The 20,937-nt window shown below is 36.6% G+C and overlaps 1 protein-coding gene across 3 annotated transcripts in view; it reads right to left on the bottom strand.

The window, feature by feature from the left end:
* The window catches only part of CBLB (Cbl proto-oncogene B), a 132,573-nt gene that overhangs the window by 25,162 nt on the left and 86,474 nt on the right, over positions 1 to 20,937 (bottom strand). For all 3 annotated transcript variants that reach the window (XM_064644179.1, XM_064644177.1, XM_064644178.1), the window contains exons 8-13: positions 20,593 to 20,680; positions 18,178 to 18,309; positions 13,459 to 13,662; positions 6,320 to 6,505; positions 3,401 to 3,766; positions 993 to 1,087 (exon numbers count right to left, since the gene is read on the bottom strand). In XM_064644179.1, the coding sequence (XP_064500249.1) occupies positions 993 to 1,087; positions 3,401 to 3,766; positions 6,320 to 6,505; positions 13,459 to 13,662; positions 18,178 to 18,309; positions 20,593 to 20,680 (1,071 nt within the window). The remainder of the gene's footprint in view (positions 1 to 992; positions 1,088 to 3,400; positions 3,767 to 6,319; positions 6,506 to 13,458; positions 13,663 to 18,177; positions 18,310 to 20,592; positions 20,681 to 20,937) is intronic.

Below are 20,937 nucleotides of genomic sequence, written 5' to 3'. Positions count from 1 at the left end.
TTTATTCTTGTAGTCAGGAAGAGAAAAAACAGCATACCAATAAAAAGCTGAAATACACTTGTTTTCTATGTTAAAGCTAACTGAACAGAATGGGTGCACACTAATGAGAAAGTTCTCAGTACTAATATGTACTGACTGTCCAATTATTTTATTTAACAGTAAAAATCACAAGCAGTACTCTGGAAAGAAGCTGTAGGATAGCATCAAACATGGTGATATGCTCCAATTTCCTTACAAAAACACAAAAAAGGACAAACTATATTACAGGACTTCCAAGTTTTTTACTTCAAATGTATCTTGTTCTGTACAAAATCCTGTGTGATTCAGAGTCCAAAGATACTTTCTATGCTGGCAACACCTTGGTAAAAAATACACAGTCATGTTACTGGAAGACTAAAAATAGTCTGCAACTTGAAATGACAAAACTTCCCAAACCATATTTTAGAACTCGGTGAGGTTGATCCTATTTAAAATTATATAAAATGGTTTTGTCTGTATGGGTTTTTTGCCACAGCAAAGAGCAGACATTGGTGTGAACCCTGGATAAAGCTCATTGTGCAGAAAGCCTAGAAAGCATGACTTGATTAGGTGCAAAACACTGACAAATCATATTCTTTACCCTTAGCACTTTCCCTAGAATCTGTCATAATCATCCTGTAATAAATAGCTTTGACCACACTTCTGCTGCAATACTAGGAGTAAAACCAGACAGAACCTGCTCCCACTGCCAAATGCTTATGAGCAAGACCTTGCTCAATTCAGCCTCTTTTCCTATAAAAACATGCTATGTTCAATTAATATCAGAACTGCTGCCACCTAATCAATACAATTTACTGTGGTTTTACAAAGGGAACATAAAGTTCATGGAAAGCATATAATCGAGTTATATTAGTTAAATTCTTTCATTTTCCCATTTTTCTTTGAGCACCAGAGAATCAGTCTATTATCAAACATTAATTAACACATTTCTTTGACAGATAAAGTTAACTTACTTCATACTAGGGATGATGGAGACAGCTGGAAGAGGGGGTGAAAGCCGTGGAGGGACATCATATTCTTCATTTATCAGATGACCATTCGAAAAAACCTACAGATCACACAAGTGTTACAATGGGTATCTCCTTCTGCTCCTCATCATGGATATTCATCAACTAGGTGTTACACAACAGACATTGAGAAGACTGTGGGTAAAGGCTTTCCTACAAGTTCATGCTACAGAACTTTTATCTGAAGGGCCTCATATCTGTTTCAGCTCACCCCTTTCGGGAGCTGTAGAACATGTTAGCTTAAGACTTCACCAAAAGAGGAAGTTTCCCATCACGGTTACTAGTTGGACTACTCTGTTACAGCTGAACTGCTTGAGGGAAAATTAAGTTTTCAAGATCATAAAGTGAGAGAGATGAAATGCAATTGAAAAGCAACAAGTATAGTATGCTAAACATTCATTTTTTTAAAACTCAGTGTTACAGTGCCTGCCAGAATCCATCCTATACTCACAGGATTGTCTTCTCTATTCTTGGCTTTTATCAATAGCAAAAAGTTTATATTACAAATGATATACAAATCTGGGATGAAAATGCATTCCATGTTTCCCTCATGAATGTGAATACAGCCTGAAATGGTAATTCAGAGTTGTCTGTTGCTCCCTTTAATCAAATGGCTTAGAACTATAGTCATGAAGATGACAGTTTAAACAGTACTTGGTTAAAGATTTATATATGAAACTTTTCCAGACTACAATGGCACTTCTGCACTGAGTGGGCATTCTAATTTTAGATGTATTCATTCCATCAGCTTCAAAACTGTGCCAGACCATAACTAGAATACTACATGAAGGTATAGTTGAAGATAGAAACCCAGTATCCTTTTAAAATCAGATGGAAAGCTATAGCATTTTAAACAACAGCTTAGTTCCAAGTAAAATATATAATATCATAGACAATTTAAGCACCTTTCATCATAGATGTCAACACTTTCTATCAATAGTAATTGAATTTCAGTAACGTACATTCAAAATAACCAAAACATCCACATTAAAAAAACATCTTAAACTGGAGATAGAAAGGTTAAATAGCTTGTGATCTTGGGAAAAGCAAATAGAGAAAAAAATTATTTCTAACTATTATGACTTAACCACAAATCCATTCATCTTAGCACAAGTTATGTAGTCTTCAAGCAAAAAAAAAACCAAAACAAAACAAAAAACGAGCAGCAGCTTTGAGTTAATAAGATCTACGACTAAATTACTGAGCTGCTCTGATAAAACTGATAAGAGCAGAACTAGGACTTTTTCTTTGGCCATCATTTGATCTCTTTTCAAAGCTAAGCCTGAGCAATTGCACATGGCCTTGCAAGTGCCTGAAGCTGCTCAATGCCAGAACTATCCCTTCTAAGCTTTCCTCTCCAGATATCTTGAAGAAACATATAGAAACAATCCTTCCCTTTTTTTTAACAGAAGAAACATCATTGTTATAGACATGCAACTGAGAACAGGAAAACATATTTCTCCTGTGGGTGACAAGCAAATCCCTACACACAAACCAACCCAGACAATTAGTGGAAATGTTTCAAGCGACAACTCTGAAATGGACTGTTACACTGGACACTTGTCCAAGAGAAGTTACAAACTGCTGTAGACAAATTACAACACTGTACAACTCCAGCAACTGGAGTTCTGATTTAAGTACAAAGGAGGAAAAAATTCTGCTAAAGGCTGTGCCACTGAGCACTTTCAAGGATGCTGCCCATATAGGCAGTGGTAAAGACACAATAAATCATTCTACATTTAGCCTGGCTTTATTTTATCTTTCTTAGGGTCAAGGCAAGTTAGATCTTCCTCATTAGAGAATACTGAACATCATGACTAATTTAAAGTTCTTTTGAAAGTCATCTTTACTGATGAACAACGCAAGTAACCTTTAGAATATTTAGTTTTTATGCTAATGCACACAATATATGTGATAATTTAAGTATACTTGTAACTGAAGAGGTTACTAAGTCCTCACCTCACCTACAACAGAACCAACTGGAACATCTATTCCATCAGCAAATGCATACACTATTTTGGCCTATGACATTTCCAAAGGGGACCTGAGATGTTATATACAGCATATCATGGACGACTTGCTAAAAGAATATAGCACATCTAGAATTTTCTCTCCATGACATTTTTTGAGGGTTTGATGTGAATTGTAACTCAGACCCTCATGTACTTTTGCTTTACAAATTACAATATTTAACAAACCATTTCCTTATGATCAGCTTAGTACGAAGTATCAACAGTAAAGACTCAGAAACCACAGGTCAACACTGACCAATATAAACAGCGTTTTAGCCAATGCAAGACAATGCTGCAGGAGGGTATCAAATAAGGATTCAACATCCAGTTCATTTGAAATACCTTGGCACCTTCTGCAGGCAGCTCATGACGTCTGTGTTTCCTCATAAATCCTGGATCAGAACTTACACGGTTGTGCCTTCCATTCACATTTGAAATTGCAGTCAGTCCTGGTTTGGGAGAAGCATCACTCCCCACTCGACATCCTACCAACTGACTTGTCCCAAATGCATCTCTGGGACACCATCCTTCGAGGGGCATCGGCTGGTCTCTGGAAGGCACACTTTCTGGATGATGCAGGTGTCTGCTTATCCTGTTGTCTGGTGGAATTGGTGGAGGTCTCTCTGGTGGGGGTGGTGGAGGATCTCGCAAGGGAGGTGGTGGTGCTGGCAAAGGTTTGTCTTGTTTCCTCACCATACAAGGAGAAGACTAAACAACACAGTAAGTTAAAAGAAAGGAAAGTTAGATACAGGCATGAGTATTTCTGACGATCAAGTGTGGCTTTACCAGCTCTAATGGAGATATTTTCTTGGCATCACAAGAGCACTTGCCAGTAGGTTAAATGTCTGCATTCTGCAGACAACCTGGCCCCTGTTCAGAAAGCATGCCCCCATTTCTGCTGTTCATGAGTAATGAACTCCTTCCAAAGAAGGAGTGGAAAGCAGAAACTGAGGCATGTTTAACTGGCCCATAAGTTTTTCCAGTATCCTGGGCTTTGATTATTTGAATCACTTATTCATCTGCTGAAATGTATTCTGAGGAACGTTTGGAAAAAACAGACTTCTTGATGCAGACAAAAAACCCCCAAACAAAGCAAAACCAATATCCCAGGGGAATTACTTGGTGACAGCGAATGAGTACAAAAAACAATAATCAATGATTAGGAAGAAAGTAGAAGAAGAAACAATTATTTCATTTTTAATTATATACCTAGAGATGACTCCAATCTTTGCATGACATGCATTGTTAGACTGCCCAATTTGTTTAATTGCAGTTCATTTTTTCAGGTAACAAGATAATTAGTATGCAGTTATATTTGCAGTTAGCTCATCTGCAAACAACTTTTGCCAAAATACTTCCTTTCTCAGAATTGAATTACATCATAAATGGTTAAATGTTTTCTAAAATCATGTATACTAATACTAAAAGATTGAAAACCAAGTTATCAGGAAAAAAACTTATACAGGGAGCTGCATAGTTTCTAAGATCACAAATCTGACAAAACCAAAACATTCTCACTAAGAATGGTTTATAAATGGCCTTTTACAAAGTAACAGTTGGGCTGGGTTTTTATGAATGTTTTATCTTCGGCTACCAGAAGAAAGGCAGGGAAGATTATTTCCCTTGGAACGTGTAATTTTCTCCAACTTTGGTAAGCCTTCATATATTATTACCACTTTAAGAAATGGGGGTCACGAAAGTTTTAAAGTAATAATAACATTTACTTTCACTTCACTGGTTAGCCCAGCACTATTCTTCAAGCAACACCTTAACACATTACTTGAATTGAAAATAAAGTTATTTTATCTACAGGTTTATTCATATGAAAAGGACAGTATACTAAATAAAGAAGAATTTAATTCAGCTGCTAGTTAAGAAAAATAGTTATTCTCACTGTCAAGACACGAACATAATAGCTAGGTCCAGATTTTTGGTTATAGCTTCGTTATAAATTATAGTTTTTAACTGCAGAAATATAGAAAAGTTTTTTTGACTGAAGTAGCAGTTTTGGCAGGACTAAACCATCTTTTTCTTAAATATGAAAATTTTTTAAGTATGAAATTATTCTTTGTTGCCTCCATTCTATTTTCCTTATACTTCCCAAATATTACTTTTTTTCCAGGAAAAGTTTCACAGAAAAAACAATTTTCAAAATATTAAAGCAGCATTAATGGTATTTCTGGTTTTCTTTTTTTTTAAAGCCACAAACTCTGTAAAAAATGCTAATGTAAAATAATTCTAATGGATGTGGCATGTACTTTGTGTATATCTTCCATGTGTTACAAATTCCTCTGCATAATATAGGAAATTATGAAAGAAGATTAAAGAAATTATTCAAACTTCTATTTTTTCTTCTAAATTACAAACCACTAGAATCTTAAAAAGATGTTGATTTTCAAGCTTAAAGTAAAAACCTGACAAAAGAAATAGGGTACTTCAAATGGGATTATTATGAGCACACGGGTTTCAAGTCCTGGTTTGAACTTGAATTTTTATTCATCATCTAAAAACGAAAAATTTAAATCTAACTTGTTCTCGCTATGCAGCAATTACAAGAAAACAATCTACTTGTAATGGAGAGCAACAAACAGTATTTGTTCTCCTTCATGCTTATCCACTCAAAAAAATCATTGAATCTTTAATATCATTTGTTTTACAAAACACAGCATACAACTTATTAGCTATAGAGTCATTATTATTTCCCTTGAAACTTGAGTCCTATTATATGCCATTTAAGCTTCTGAAAGCAGTGTATCTGCACATATTTTTCTTGTAAGGACACTGTGGAAATTGATCATAAATCATCATGAGAGGAAAACATATAATTTTAATGAGATAATGACCTTTAAATCTATTTTCAGGAAACTTTAGTTTCTATTTATTTTCATTAATCGGAGTTTATTACAGAACTGATCCATTACTGCAATGTCTTTAAAATTCTGACCATAACCAAGTACAATATAATCATCAGACAAAATGAAGTCACATTTGACCAACACATGCAGCCAGAAACATTTAACTACGTAAGGTATTATGGAAAGAGATAAGAGACTTAATCAATGTGGATCTAATCTAAAATTTCCCTAAGCTAGAAGGAATTAAAGTTCTTTTGGACAGAGCTAACTCCTGAAAAAAGAAAATACATATGGAAAGTTTTGAAACAGTCCATCTTCCAAAACAAACAAGAAAGTTCACCTAGAAAACAATCATACAAATTCTCAATACCCTTATATGAAGAAATGATGGTTCAGTAAAACTCACCTTTGGTGACCCAGTTGGACTGGCACATGGTGACCGTGCCACTCCCTTCTGAATCAGATCCAGACGAGGAGGTACAGGTGGGAGACTAAGATGTGGTATTTGCAGGGGGTCTGGAAGTGGTTTTCTTCTTTGTGCAAGAGGGGAAGATCCTGGGGAAGTCACTGGTGAATTCTGCCTCTCATTGCACTTCAAGACAGAGCAAAAATAAATTACTATTTACCTGATGATCAAGTATACAACTTCCATTCCACAACTAAAACGATAATTTGATAATACTTACTAATAGTAATTTATCATAATGGACATCTGCTGCTCTTTCAATTAATAGACAGTATAGGAGCTCATCTTACAGTTACTGAAAAAGAAGTCTACGAGTCATTCTACCTCAAAATTAAGACCCATGCTAACTTGTGATGAAAACAGAATATATATGCCAGTGATTTGTATAAAAACCAAACAATCCTTGTCAAACATGAGGAAAAAATCCACAAACATAAATTCAGCTGTAATACTTCTACCCTTGATAACCTTTTTATTAATAGAGAGTACTCAATCTAAAGTTCTGTACATTACTTTTAAAACCTGGACATCTATCATATTGTGTGTTAACTACAGCCCATTTTTACATCACACTTCCATATAAATAGTATGTCTTCTGAAAACTTATCATACAAAATCATCAGTAAGGTGGTAGGCAAAGAAGTTAAATCAGCAAATAAACAAGGAAGGAATTTCAAAAATCCTTTTAGAACAATTTAGTTTATAGTTTTAGCAAATACTGAACTAATACCACGTAACGTTAACATCCCCCTCCAGCGACATATTACAACTTTTTTTCTTGAGTTGCCCTTCCAAATTCATCAGTTTTGCAACTACTCCCTGATCCTCATCTTCCTCAGTTTTAACAAACACAGTTCAGGTGTTTGCATAAATCAGTTTAAGTTATTTCTGTGAGCTCACAGTATGAGTTTCAGTGCACTGTAAGTAAACCTGGATGTTCTGTGCTTTCCATGGCAGCAGACACAAGTAGCTGGAAGACATTCACACCAAGCATCAGCCTTGGGCCACTTGTGCACTGAGGCATCCCACTGTTCTGTGCCAGAGCCTGCCTGCAGAGGGTGAAAATCTGCCACCTTCTTAAGGTAAACATAAAAAAAATCGCTCACAAAAACACACCCATCTTTAGGCTAAGCCACATTGATAAAAACTTCCCCCTCTTCTCATAAGCTTTTTCTCACAAATGCTGTACATCCCATGGTGATAACTGGGATGAGACTAGAAAGTTCTTTAACAAGGTAAACAGGTAAACAACATTATCTGTCTTTACATACAGTGACTATATTAAAGAAACTTCATAAATTCAAAAGCAGATCCAGGAAAAGGATCTAGTATACTGACTCCTTACTCAGTGCTCTGTACTACAGCTTCATTTAATATCCTGTTTTATACAAGAGGGACTGCTACCACATTTCCTTCAAAAATAGGAGACACCATGGTATTACTGTTGACAGGGTAAGAAAATGCAAGAGAGGGGTGAGGAGGTGTTGAAGAGCCAGAAGGCTAAGGTGCAATTCCATTGCTAGGTTGATTTTGTTTTTGTTCCTATTTAGGGTCTTCCTACTTGGTCTACAGCTTCGGGTAGAAGCTAAACATTCACCTTTAAGAGATCGAGCAATTGAGGATTTATGCTCTTCCTGGCTATCAGAGATTTTACAGTTTCTCTCTTCAGTGAAGAAGTGGTTGTAATGTTCATATTAAGTGACTTGAATATAGTCCTTAAATTGTCTTTGTTTCCTTCAGTTGGTGAATGCCCCTGTCCTTGATTGAAAGACCACAAAGATAAACACGAGTGACTGAAGTGCTTAGCCTCTCTGAACATTATGGAAAGCTGAATAACTAAGTTAGATATGTATCTCATGAGCATGCCTCAGCAACTGTAATTATAAAATTACTATAAACCAAATGTCAATTCATTTTCCTTACCAGAAAGCATCAGTTAGATAGCATAATAAACATTGTATCGTTTAATAGCATTAGTTTTCAAAGTTTAGTTATAACTCCACCAAGCATTCCCAAAAGCCAAGAGCCATGCAATATACTATATTCAATGGATTGGCTTCAGCAGACAGAAAATTAATTTATTTCCCAAATTATCTGAAATAAAACCAAATAAGCAAGTCACACCTCCAAAAAGATGCAATTATTTAAAAAAAAAAAAGAAAGTGCTATAGTTAATTCTCAACATTTTATGGTGTTGCACAAGATAATGCATTTCAGTCAGCAGAGAATTGTTCCAGGAGAACAAACTTACATGTAATAGGAGTTGGAAACAAAGAATAAGGAAAATAGGAAATACTGGAAACAGATTACTGGACAGGAAACATTTGTTTGGAATTTAAGATGTTCTAATTGTCGCACCATCACACTAATTAATGCAATTTCCTCAGAGGGCAACATGACAGTCTCAGATGTCACACTGCACGGAGCTCTAAGAATCCCCAGCTAAGTGAACAACACTGTAGTGATATCAGTCTGAGAATATTGGTCCCTATTTCTATATGGTGACCTTCTCTTACACGGTTCTGCTCTAAAGAATCATTAGGCAAAATGATATGCTCATCCCTCAGTGAGCCCACTGGTTCCATGTCAGACTTCTTTTCTCTTGCCATAACAGTCTTAGCTCCAGCAGAGACAAAAATCATGAAAATATTCACATTTAAAACTCAGTAGGGACTGATGCTATTTTCTGATTTACAAAAACAAATGGCTGAAAGACACAACTAATATGGAATAGGCACTAACAAAAATTAGAATAATATGAAAATTCATTTAAAAGTTTCAAGATATTTAAAACCTGACTGTTCTTAACACCACTGAAGCAAGAGATTTAATTTATGTGATAAACTACTAGTTCTGTATATATTTGGTATTTGGCTATCTGTACCCAGCACACTCTATGGATGGTAACCCACAACTACCAAAATGAAATGGAAAATTTTCAAAGCAGTGAATGTGTGAAAGGACTTCAATTTAAGTTTACATTAATGTCTTGTTATGCCTTGTTTCAAAACAATGAAGTAATTTTTCATTCCCCTGGACTACTACTGCCTACAGCCACTATGCTATCACAACATGCTGTGGCCCCAGAGATTTCAAAAAAGGAACTGATGATGACCAACAGGTTAAAGAGTAACTTATAAGGCACAAGAAAAAATAAAAAGAAAAAAAGGAAAACAGTTGCAAGCAAAAGCAGTTTCTCTTGCCCTACAAGAAAGCTTAATCCATACCACCTATTGGTGCTGAACTAAGAGTGAAAGCTTTGCTGAGACAAACTACAAATTATGATTCCTTGTTTAGATCTAATGATACTAAAAATAAAAAAAACAACGAAATATTCCACAGCAACCAAAAGATTTTCTTCAGTATTCAACATAAGATTTCCATCATATTCACATCATAGAAGTCCCATATTTTTCAGTCTGCCCCCATCCAACCTGACTAGCTGCATCAATTCGATGTGTGTTGACAGCTCGGCCAACAAGAGGGCTGCATCTCACGTGGATACCAGGGCTCTAATGGATGTACACAATATCTACTCTTTTTGGCAGACTCCCTAAGGACAAAGAGATTTAAAATGTTTCTGTTTGTCACCTACTGGAGATTTCTGTGTATTTTGTATTTGCTGGAAATAAACGTGCAACGAGGGAGCACAGTGACAAAAAGATAAAATAAGCAAGTGATTAAGACAAAAAGTAACTCAAATGAACTGGCAGTGACAGAAGACAGACCTTCAGTGTACAAAGGGGCTCTGCTGCAACTGCAACACACACAGACCTGTGCAATAAAGATGTAATTAAGGAAAAGAACACAGACTCCTTTGTAACAACATGGACTTCATCTGGTTGGCGTGACTGCTGCCAAGGGAAAAGCAGCTGTGACTTCCTCTGCAATTGTACTGCAAAACGGACCACACTTGTGTTATTTCATCAGATGTATTTATTACTGGGACATACTGGTATCAGTTTGCCTGTGGCAGATGTGAATTCAAGAAAAAGCCTGCTTCCAACACTGATTAAAATTTCTAGTCAAGATTTTTCTGATAGAAATATTAACAGTCAGGCTATTGAATCAAGGATCCTGGCTTCAAATACTCAAATACTTTTCTCCCAGATAGACAGATATGAAAAGCATACTCAACACAAATCCTAACAAGTGACTCACTGAGGAATATTATCCTGACTGCTGGAGCAAAATCATAAATTGCATGAGACATCTAAGAAGGTCCAAGAAGACCTACACCAGAAATGGACTTCTCATTTCCAAGTGGTTCTCTGAAGTTTCCTTATTTATAATCCAGTAAAAGTAAATCACATATTTGTTATCTCTTGTTAAGATAAGACAGATTAGTATTATCTGGACTTCAAAATTTATATGAGGATATAAAGTTACATCACTCAACACTGATGGTTGCAAAAATTTTTTTACAAAGACAGGTGTATTCCCTATTTGATCTTTCCTTTGCTGACCCAACAAAGTGCATGTGGAGGAGGGAGAGGGAGTTAAGCCTGTCAGAGTCAGTACCACACTGCCAAAAGAATCAGTAAAATATATCTTAACTAGGGAAGGCACACTGCCTCCCAGCATTTACACCTCTTTCAAATACTAATACTGAGAAAAGGAACATTTCAGGCAAGAACTGCATTAGCTAATCTGATACCACGAGGCTGGAAATTTCTCAGCAATAAAACAATTAACAGAGGCTTTTGACACCACTCTTCATCTTTCTTTCATAAAGAAATATCTGAAAACAATTTGGAAATTAAAAAAAAAACCCCTAAGCTGCTTGATGAGGCAGATAAACAGACTAATTGCAGTGGATTTCTCTAAAGCCTCTGTTACAGTTGAACTGCTGCTGCTGCTGACTCATACACAACACCTAACAGGAATGATTCATTTTTCTTCGTGTGTATCCATCTACTCATTCCATTAAACAATTGAGTAAGGAGCTTCAAGGTTATTCTTTTCCTTGAAGCAATTTCAAGTCTGAGGTCCTCCAGTGCCTTAATTCAGATACCTCTTACAGTTTCTAAGTATACCTCAGGAATAAGAATGATAAACTGCGGAGCTAGTATTTTTCTGATATCTGATTGATATATTTCCTCAACACATTATGAAGCCCCACGGTCACTTTCATCAGAACTTCACGTCCCCAAAACTCTTTTCCTCTAGCAAGGTTAACATTCCAGCTCACTACTAGCCAGATTTTCCTCAGAATACCATATGGTCTAGCCAGGTGATTTGAGATGAACACAGCCCATTTGATTTTCAAGGATTAACAGTTTTATGTTGAAAAAGCATACAGTAGTCCTTGCAACAAAGAAAGAATGGAAAAATTTGTTCATTGAGATTACTGCAGTATCAGCAGGGTGGCTACAAGAGCTAAATTGTCTTTGTCATCAACTTCCATTGTTTGAACAAATTAAGTTACTACAACACAGTCATTATGCCGTATCACGTTCATATTAACAGCATTAACAATAAACAAAAGAAAATTTCAAAAAAAGTAAAGTTCTACATGTCAGAGAAAAAAATAATTTCTTTTAGAAGGCTACAAAGAAACCCTACTTAAGCAGGCAATATAAGTAATGATTCAAAAAAGACCAAGCTGATGAAGACATTACCAGCAAGAAGTGTATGTAAACAATGTTATATTCCACACATGTGGTATGGTTAAGAGCATCACTGCACAGCCACTAGTAACAGTTTTAAGATGAAAACAGCAGCTGAAAATCACCAAATGACCCAATAATTCAAGAATTTCAAGTAAGGACTTCAAGAGGTTAACAGAGTGAAAAAACCCTGTTCCTAAACTTCAGGAATTATTAGTAGGTTTCTTTCACAGCAAGGCACCAAAGCACTCGAGCACTTGGTGGATACCAAAGACTTCTTATTGCAAAGCCTATTGTTCCTTCCTTTGATAAAAGCATAATGCATTTTTGCCTTATCATGGAAGTGATAGTGTTATAAAAGCCCATCATTTCAAAGCTATCTCACAGAGGTCAGGCTGCAGACTACAATTTAAGTCCAGGCAGGAAGGATAAACTGTTCCCAAGGGTAGACCATGTTGTATTACGTACACAACACAAGAATGATTCATAAGCCTTAAGAGGTTAGGAAGGATATCAGAAATGCGTATATTAACTGATAGATACTCTCAGATATGAGGGTGAAGCAGGTGTTGGGGGTTTTTTAACAAATAAAATGATAAGGAAATGGAAGAGCAAGACATTACAGAATTAATTCCAAGGCAACTGCTCAAACTAGATGACCTCAGAAAAAAGGTAAAATCTAGAAAATGCCCTGTGAAAATCAGTGTTGCATAGACTATGACAGTATCTATTCCAGGCTAAAATATAGTCGTGAAAACTATCACCATAAAATAAACTTTTGTTAAGATAGTGCTTATTTATCAGTAATAAAATCTCCTGTGACCAGAGAAAGATCCCAAAATTTAACACAGATCACTTTGAGGACAAAAAACATCCCAAAGCACAAAGTCACTATGAATAATCTCAAAAGCACTTTTCCCACTAAAAGTACCTAACACTTAAAAAATAGAAAAAACATCACAGACAGTCCACTTGAAACATGATTAAAAGCTACTTGTGTGCAATATGAATTGGCTGCCAAGTCACCTTTACAAAGTAATAATATTTATAACTTGTTTAGAAACTCAAGTTTAATCCTAAAACATTCTATGCATGTGTATACACACAGATGCAGAAAACTAGTAATATATGTATATACGAATCTTTTTATTCCTTACAAATAAAAGCTCAGGGAATTGTCCATACAGTGTAGTTTGGATAACAGTCTCAACTGGTGCAAACTCATGCTTTGTCCATTATAAACAAAGTTAACACAGCTCCCATCAGCTGAGAATCTGGAATAATTTTTTCTCCTATTCAACTTCAGTGTTAATGTAGTACGATTGATGCATGGTTTTTTTCAACCCAAAAACTGTTCAGTGATTTGATGAAGTCTAGAGAATGAAGTGCAAGCTCTGATTTCTTAAAGTTACAGGCAGCTTAATTTACAAACATCTAACTTTAGCTGTTGTACAGTGCTTGAAAACTTACCTTTCGGACTGAAGCCAAACGGTTCATCATTAAAGACTCTTCTCTATCATCATCATCATCCAAGTCCAACATGGGCATACTAAAGCTATCAATAATACTGCAGCACCTGGAGTTTTCATCCCTTGGATCAAAGGGATCCACAATGATTGGTTCAGTTCCTTTGATTTCACAGCGGCAGAAAGGACAGCCTTGGCCATCAGATTCCTACAGCAAGACAAAAAAGCAGACATATTTTAAAAAATAATAAATAGAAATAATTTTAAAAATAGATTTAAATCTTTCTACAAAGAAACATCCTTAACCAGTCTCAAAAAGCTTCTAAAGAAGTAGTGGAGTGAACTGATTAACAGGGAACTGATTAACAAATATTTAACTATAATAAATCTAGAAATGACTGGACCTTTAAAACCTTCTATCTTCACTTTAGGGTTCACTTAAGAATAACTAATCAAAATGCAACTATTAAATCTACAAAGTACCAAAACAGTCTTAATATTACAGGTCAGGAAGTAACACCTGGCCTTTTAGGCTTACCATTTTGCTATATCTTCAAGAGAAAGAAGGCAAGGTGTGTAGACAGAGACAATGCATTTTATTATATATCTTTTATATTAAAGGTAAAGTATTTCTTTTTGATTTGAAGTTAGGAAATGCAGACAAGCTTTACGGCATGCAGCTCTTATTTTCTGAAAAACATATGAAGTCCGTCATGGCTGCAACATCACCAGCATTCAGCAGTATGCATTCAGACCACGTAAAGCTACAAATATTTTTTTTACATGTTTAACAAACCAGGACTTAAATACTTTTTTCATATATTATATAAAACAAGGATCTATTTTCATATGTTATCAGAAACAGGAACCACTTTAATTTTAATCTCTAAGTGGTGCGTGTTCAATGATTTTCAAGCAGCCATATTCAGTTTCTTTTACTTATTCCAAAAATTTATTTTTTCCTCATAAGAAGTAACCAAAAAGCCTTTAAAGATTTCAGACTACTAATAAACAAAAACATAAGAGAAAAGTCTTTCAAGCATTTATAAAGAAATATTTCCACCAAGAGGCACAATGTAGAATTGTATAAAAGAACAAAACAACAAAACCCAGGCAAACCAACAAAAAAACCCAAAACACCTTGAATACCCGCTCCCCCCAAAAAAGGACAAAACATAAACCAAACCCATACCAAGAAGAGCCCTGAAGCTTTGAGAGATATCAAGGCAATTCAAAGTGAAACCAGAAATCACATCATGTCATATTTGTACTAGGTAGACAGACAGCTAAAAAGGGTATGTACACCAAAATTAATTCTAAACAACTTACCTAGGCTGTAATATAATCAAGAGGTTTTTGATATCTCAGATGCAAGAACAGCTTTAATTTTTTTCTAGCATTATTTTTATCTTAACACTTGCCAGTCTTACTAAACTGACAGATGATTTTACAGTCTATGGAAGAACTGTATCCCAAGGCCAGATAGTATAAATGATGTCTCCTGACAGTCTTGTCTATTTGCATGACAAGTACTAGATTTTCATTCTGTGTGGACAGATACGTGTACTCTACTTTTAGCACCCTAATTACAAATAACTGGTCAATATTTCTACCTCAAAGAGCACCTCCAAATCATATGGTCCTACTGCTGCCGTCAAGTGAACAGAAGTCTTCCCTTACTCTAAACATTGCCTTACAGATTAATTTTCTAGAAGCAGCCCCATTGATGAGGCTTTTAGTTTTCAAGGCTTTCTTGTATCTGTGCTGGAAAATAGTTCTGAACTAGCAGTTCCTGTCCTTTCTTTTCAAAAGTACTGGTAACAAATCACAGCAGCAAAGACTTCTTTTCAACAGTATGAAGACAACTGAGAAAATAAAACAGGTCCGAGATGTCTGTATGAACACACATGCTTGTCCATGCCCTCAGAAAGGCTATTTAGAACACTGTGAACCTTACAATGCAGCATGAATGCCCATATGCTTTTAGAATCAAGACCAGACATGTAGTTTTCAGACAAGAATGGATTTCTATGGAATAAAATGAGATTTTACTCCTGTTGCATAATACAAAAAAAACCCAACAAACAAACAGGTAAACCAAGTCTTCTTTGGGAGACTGATCCCCATAAAGGTGAACAACTCAATCATCCTTAGTATTCTATGCAGATCTGATGTTGCATACTCAATTTTTTCTGCTTAGTGAAAACATCTGTATGGATCTCTTGAGGCATGTCTAATGAGCCATTATGCTGCCAATTAAACATTAGCCCACCAGAAGCTTGCAACAGCTGATGCTGTTACAGTGTAATATTTCTTCATTGCCTCACTAATTATACAAAAGTTAAATTTATAATGAAGTCCGAAATGTACCTGACCAATTACAGCTGGTAGCAATGTTCTGATGAAGCCTGGTGCTTTCAAACATGTCAGTTCTGAGCCTAAAATGCTTTCACAGAATCACTGAATCAACTAGGTTGGAAAAGACCTCTGAGATCATTGAGTCCAATCCATGAGCCAACACCACCCTGTCAACTACACCATGGCAGTGAATGCCATATCCACTCTCTTCCTAAATACGTCTGGGGACAGTGAATCCACCACTTCCCTGGGCAGCCCATTCCAATGCCTTTCTGTAAAGAATTTCTTCCTAATATCTAACCTAAACCTCCCCTGGCACAGCTTAAGACCGTACTCTCCTGTCTTAACTGCTGGTTGCCTGGGATAAAAGACCAACTCCCACCTGGCTACAACGTCCTGTCAGGGAGTTGTAGAGAGTGATGAGGTCTCCCCTGAGCCTCCTCTTCTCCAGGCTAAACAACCCCAGCCCCCTCAGCCTCTCCTCATATGGCCTGTGCTCCAGTCCCTTCACCAGCCTCATTGCCCTTCTTTGGACACTCTCCAGCACCTCAACATCCTTCCTGAACTGAGGGGCCCAGAACTGGACACAGTACTCCAGGTGTGGCCTCACCAGCACTGAGTACAGGGTTAGAATCACTTCCCTGGTCCTGCTGGCAACACTATTCCTGATACAGGCCAGGATGCCATTGGCCTTCTTGGCCACCTGGGCACACTGCTGGCTCATGTTCAGCAGTGGTCCTCTTCCTGAATCCCTAGCCATCAGCCAAATTACTGAGGACCTTAACTTCTCAAGTCTCCAAAATCAGAGCACATCACTGGCACAACACTGAACCATGCTGCTATCGTGCCATGAGACACCCACCAATCAAAAATACAAAGATTTCAGTCCTTCTGCCCTTTCAGCTGAGCCAAAAAATCCCAAAATCTACAAGACCTCAGAATTTTTCAAAATTTTTTAAGTCAATGATCAACGTAGTCAGACCTCTATATCTGTCATTCAGAATGAAACTTGAAAGAATAGAGGAAGTGTACTCCTGAAATGAGAAACATTGTTCCATCTCAGCAGCTGTTTAGTAGTGAAATAAATATTCTTATTTGGGTATGCCTCAAATGGAATTTCTTCAGAATTTCTGATCTATGGGCAATTGGAAAGATTTGTGTTTGGAGCATCAAACTCATGTATCACAAAGAACACAAAATTGGAAACTGAGAATACGTCTTTTTCAGTAAGCTTTATTGCTAATGGAAGAAAAACCCAAATGATACTTCTGATATATCGTGTTGGTTTGCCAGTGATGCTTTGTCAATTAGATAGAAAATTTCTTAATTAGAAAAGAAGAACTTGAAGACATATCTCATACAAAAGAATGAAAACCCATTAACTGAGACAAACTCATTTAAAACCAAGTAAAAAATGGACTAGAGTCAAGGATTGTTTTTACTCTTCTCACTACAGTTGTAAGCAAAGAATGGTGCCTAATTGTGGAACAGAGTCCTGTCTGACAACTGGATGACCCTTACTTCTCCCCATAAAATACAGATAAGGAAGAAGAAAGAGGAAGGAAAGAAGCACAGTTGATGCACTTTGAGAAGCACCTATTAGGGGAAGTCTGAAGCTGTAAAATGACCTCTGCTTTCAGTATTACTTTTTAGGTCAAATACTTGTCAACTGCACTGAACTAAAGGTACCAGTTCTCCCATTTCCCACAGACTAGTATATCCATGAACAAGATGGACAAAACACCCTAACCTGTGTCACCAGAAAGTCTCTGTGTTTTTTGGGTATTCTGTAAATGACATTGAGAGAATGGAGTTTCCCCGCCATTCAATGTCTTAGTCCAGCAACCATCTAAAGCAAGGTGGTTTAGTGCTTTGCTTGTTATTAACGTGAAACACACGAATTCTGAGCTTATTTTCCACAGGCCACTTCATGACTTGTATTACTGACTGAATCTTTCCCTCACTGAAGTCATCTCTTCTCCATATAAAATGCTGTCTAGTTAGTTATCCATTCCCAGCTGCTACATGTCCTCTTTGTGCCTTTTGAATACATCATGAAGTGACCTGGGTGACTGAATTGGCACCAAATGCCCAGCTTGCACTGTCTGAGTAGGCACTACACTCAGGAAATAGTTTCCACTCAGTAGCAGTCAGTAAATGGCCCTGGCAAGACTACAAGTCCAGACTGTAAACACTTCTGGAGCTTTGTTTTTCACAGATTTCTGGTCTGCAAAATAAAAAAGTTTATCATTTTAAATATGAACATCCTTGTACCTGGAAGAGTAAACATTTACCCACTCTGTAAACAGGAATGTAACAGAGAAATCCATCCTCTTCTCCACTACTAACTGAACTACAACAGTACCTGCCACGCTGTAAGACAAGAAGTGCACATAAGGTGTCCACAAGGCTCTATCTTCACATCCTTGTCATTCTCTGCACAGATTTTACACAGCTGAAAAGTGGAGCCCATTTCACAGTACAATTCATACTGTTCCTGTAACAAAAGAAAGTCAAGTGATTATTCTTTCCTGTGACAGGTTCACAAAGAATACACTTAAGTATTAATAATGACAAGCATTTCTCCAAGTGCCCTGTTTTCCAACCTGCTTTACTTATTAGACAAGGAAACTCTGGCTACTGATCCATTTAAAAGCCACACTAAGGTAACTGAAACAGCTTACATTTTTGCTCCTTCAAATCCATGAGATAATATAATTCATGGCACAAAACGTTTAAATACCTGTGCCTATTAGGTTTTGTACAGACTTCTCACATGTAACTACCACACAAGGCATACATCCTGCTTTTCCTTGGCTGCACTTAAGAGGAAAGGAGAAGGAACATATGGTTCTAAGTGAGAAATTAAGTGATGAAGGGGAACAAAATTGGGATTTCCTTTTCTAGGTATGAATTTAGGGCTAAGAAAAGCATTGGATTGAAAACTGTCAACTGAGAAAGCTTTCTTCCTACAGCAAGGATGTAGTATGGTAGTATGGCTCTCCCGTGTGAAGGAAGTATGGCAAGAATACATCCCAGGATAACGTGGGAATGGCCACGCACAGATCATTCAGTACTTTGTATCCTTACAAGACTGACAGGAAGGTAAAAGAACATCTTCAGGAGAATAAATAATAGATAAAACTTGAATCCAGAACAGCTTTCTAGAATGAGGTATTGTTGGGGAACTGACAATTAAATGCATTTGTATAGAAATACAGCTTTTTTTTGTCTTGAAAAAACAAATTTTGAAAGCCTAAAATAAGTAGAATCCAGGTCACAGGAAAATAAGCATCTACTGCTAAGTAAAGGGAGAGGAGATGAGGCTAAGAAAAAGAGAAAATAAAAGACAGCTCATATCTGCAGCTTTAGTCAGTATGTACTAAAGATGTTTATGATAGAACTCTGGCAAAGAATCCATCTGCAGCAATCTAGCCCTGCAGCCACTTTCATACCATCTTTTCATAGTTTAAGCAGCTCTAGTGACAGCTTTAAACCTCTTCAGTTATGTATTATTTAAGGCAGCATTCACATAATTCAGACTGTTGAACAACCATCAAAATCAGCTAATGATTTCATAACTACAGCTTCAGAAACAACTGGATTCAGTCAATGGATTCAAAATGATTGGCTTGTGAAGAACGAGGCACTCACTGATAATGTGCTGCTTCTCCTTTCCTTGAGAAAAAGTGAAGATATGGGGCTAGAACATTGCTCTCTGCAACACAAATACCTGATAACTCTGCATTACTCTTTCATTATTATTTTAAGGCTGTAAGGAAAAGAGGGAAGTCAGATATGTGGAAGTACTCAGATTTTCTTCAGCTAATTGTTTCTAGGAATTCTCTTGCTTACAAAACTAATATCTTCATCATGGTATTCCTGATAATACCATAAATGGTAAAGTATAATTCTTTTCTAAAATATTTCTGGAGGTGGAATGCATATAGGGCACTCAGAATTACAGAAGATTCATCTGAAAACTGTATGGTTTGTATTTAGCCTGATGTCTTTCCTTCAACATATCCTCCTCAAGTCTTCCAGACGCTTTTGTCAGGAAAAAAGCTCTACACAGTATGCCTTAACCTTCTAGTGTTAATGTCAACACCATGTTTATTCAGGCATTTGTCTTGTGGTGGCTACTTCCTACTACTTTACTACTGAACATCTGCACATTAATCGTATCATCACTTAACAAGACTATAAACACAACTACATATTCTAATTTTCCCTGCAATTCTCTGCAAAGTGACTCCATTTAGGCATTTAATTATTCCAGTTGTTTTTCTCTGATCTCTCTTTTAATTAGCCCAACAGACAAAGAATAAAGGAGAGAGACCCTCGAACTGGTATCTTTGCGATGGATGAACTATATTGTTCCTCCTGGACCTGTCAACAAACTGGTCAATTCCTACTGAGGCTTCCAAAATATTATTTCATTGTTATTTTGTTTCTGTATTCCCATCTGCTATTAGCAAGGAAAGAAGAAGGTACATAAACCTGTCACATACATATCAGAAAAAAGTTTAGTAACTGTTAAAACACTTCTCACTTGGAAGAGGCTTACAATAAACAAAACTTTGAAGACATGCAGTCTGCATCACCATCAGCTCTACAGTTTAAAGGATTATTATCCTGTCTTCATCTAAACTCTTCTATCAACATCTTTTCACTCTTAAGAATTTATTGCTCACATTTTAGTAAAAGCTTATTATCACTGCTAGATGAGAGACTCAGGGAAGCGAAGATTACAAAGTAACTGACAAACTCTGCAACGTACCTGTGTGACTTTTATGTGATCATGTGGTGTGGGTTCACATAATCCTGTCAAATCAGGATTATAACTTCTTCCATCTGGGAACAGATAGCTGCATCACAAGAAGACTGTTATAAATATGCACATTTCTTTAGCTTTATTACCTAAGTCATACCCATAAAATTTCATGGGGGCAGAAGAAGTTCCAGGAGACACTAACTAAAATGAATCATCTTTCCTCAGCCATCTTTTTTATCTTTTGGGTTGTTACAATACATGCTGAATCGCTACATATGCATTTTGACACATGCTCAAGAGTATAAAAGCACAGGAAAGACTCTGACATCACATGCACAGCTACCACTACAA

This window comes from Pseudopipra pipra, chromosome 2, assembly GCF_036250125.1.
Source record: "Pseudopipra pipra isolate bDixPip1 chromosome 2, bDixPip1.hap1, whole genome shotgun sequence".
Taxonomy (NCBI): Eukaryota; Metazoa; Chordata; class Aves; order Passeriformes; family Pipridae; genus Pseudopipra; species Pseudopipra pipra.
This window is presented reverse-complemented; position numbering and strand designations above follow the sequence as displayed.